The 1,768-nt window shown below is 36.5% G+C and overlaps 1 protein-coding gene across 1 annotated transcript; it reads left to right on the top strand.

The window, feature by feature from the left end:
- The first annotated feature begins 1,018 nt into the window (after positions 1-1,018).
- Positions 1,019-1,471, top strand: LOC138903053 (serine/threonine-protein phosphatase 7 long form homolog). The gene has a single exon (XM_070190966.1). The coding sequence runs from the start codon at positions 1,019-1,021 to the stop codon at positions 1,469-1,471; it is 453 nt and encodes a 150-aa protein (XP_070047067.1).
- Positions 1,472-1,768: the final 297 nt, after the last annotated feature.

Below are 1,768 nucleotides of genomic sequence, written 5' to 3'. Positions count from 1 at the left end.
ATTCTTCAACTTTCTGAAAAAATAAATCGAGGTATTCCGATTTAGTTTATGTCGAAACTCATATAAATAATGCATATTAGGTGTTTTGAATATGTTCCATGTTGTTTTGTATTTTTTTGCGTTTAAACTGGTATGTTATTTTTATCCGGACTAAGATATTAGTGTTCTAAAAAAATATGTAAAAATTGAGAAATCATTATTATTTGTTAATAAAAATGTTAATAAATTACTTTTATTGTTTTATATGTATTTTCGTGAATGTTTTGTGATTAAAATGTATTTGTTGATTTTATCTAGTTTAGATTATTTATTTGTTTAAAGACTAGCAATATAGTGCCCTTTTAGCTTAGTAAAATGTAGAGCCTTTTAGTGTAGTATCTCTGTTGTTTAAGTATATCTTATACTGATAGATCAAACACAGACTCTGTCCAATATACAAAAATAAATTATTTAATTTACAAACAAACATATAAAATTATGAAACTAACATGTAAAATAATAAAATTGACACACATAAGAATTCAGGATAGCTTGGTGCTACTTGGCCTCAAATATCGAGCCTGGAACCCATATGTGAATACTTTGTCCAATTAAATATTGTATAATTATAAAAAATAATTATTTAATTTATAAATCAAACATACAAAATTATGAAACTAACATGTAAAATAATAAAATTGACACATACAAGAATTCAGGATAGCTTGGTGCTACTGGGCCTCAAATCGAGCATGGAACCCATATGTTAATACTCTGTCCAATTAAATATTGTATAATTATAAAAATTAATTATTTAATTTACACAACAAACATACAAAATTATGAAACTAACATGTAAAATAATAAAATTGACACATACAGGAATTCAGGATAGCTTGGTGCTACTGGGCCTCAAATATCGAGCCTGGAACCCATATGTTAATTCTCTATCCAATTAAATATTTTATAACTATAAAAATTAATTATCTAATTTACAGAACAACATACAATTAATGTTGTTTAATTTACAGTAGACGACATGGACGTGCCGCCTATGCATCCCGGACCTTTCTACGATGAGCTATTAGTGTTACAGGGCGATCATAAGTCCGCCCACGTATGGGAGGGAGAGTTATTGGCCCAGACTCTCCGCGCCAGGAGAGTGGACGACATGTGGGATTTTATGAAGGACAGAGATCTCCATCCCCGTGTAGTCCAGCGCCTGCAGGTTACGGGTTTCTACAGGATTTTGGAGATCGGGCGGCTGCAACTCGACTGGTCTTTGGTCATGGCCCTGATAGAGCGGTGGCGACCCGAGATGCACACATTCCACCTGCCCATTGGTGAGGCCACCATCACGCTGCAGGACGTGGAGGTTTTATATGGGCTACCCGTTGATGGACTGCCTGTTGCATTGCCTCAGGCCATGAGAGAGATGACGCGTGGGCAGTATTTGGACATGCTGCACCAGCTCACTGGTTTCAGGCCATAGGATGATATTGCACACTCAAGGGCCAGTCGCATGAGTTTGACAGCTATTCGACAGCATTTGGAGATATTGCACCCCGACATCACTAGCGAGACAGATGAGGCTTGGCATAATCTCCCCCTTTGCAGGGATTTGTGGGATATGCTGGAGGGCGTACAGGTAAATGTATACCTAAGTTTACTTGGTATAGCTTCACATGTGTTGCGCATACTCACATTTTCTGTTGTTATTTAATAGTTCATCTGGACGCCATACAACAACGACTTGATAGGTGGCCTGCCTGATTATTGCTCGGCCGAC

This window comes from Nicotiana tomentosiformis, chromosome 12 (assembly GCF_000390325.3).
Source record: "Nicotiana tomentosiformis chromosome 12, ASM39032v3, whole genome shotgun sequence".
Taxonomy (NCBI): Eukaryota; Viridiplantae; Streptophyta; class Magnoliopsida; order Solanales; family Solanaceae; genus Nicotiana; species Nicotiana tomentosiformis.
The sequence above is the reverse complement of the archived record's forward strand: the minus strand, read 5'-3'. Positions and strand labels throughout refer to the sequence as shown.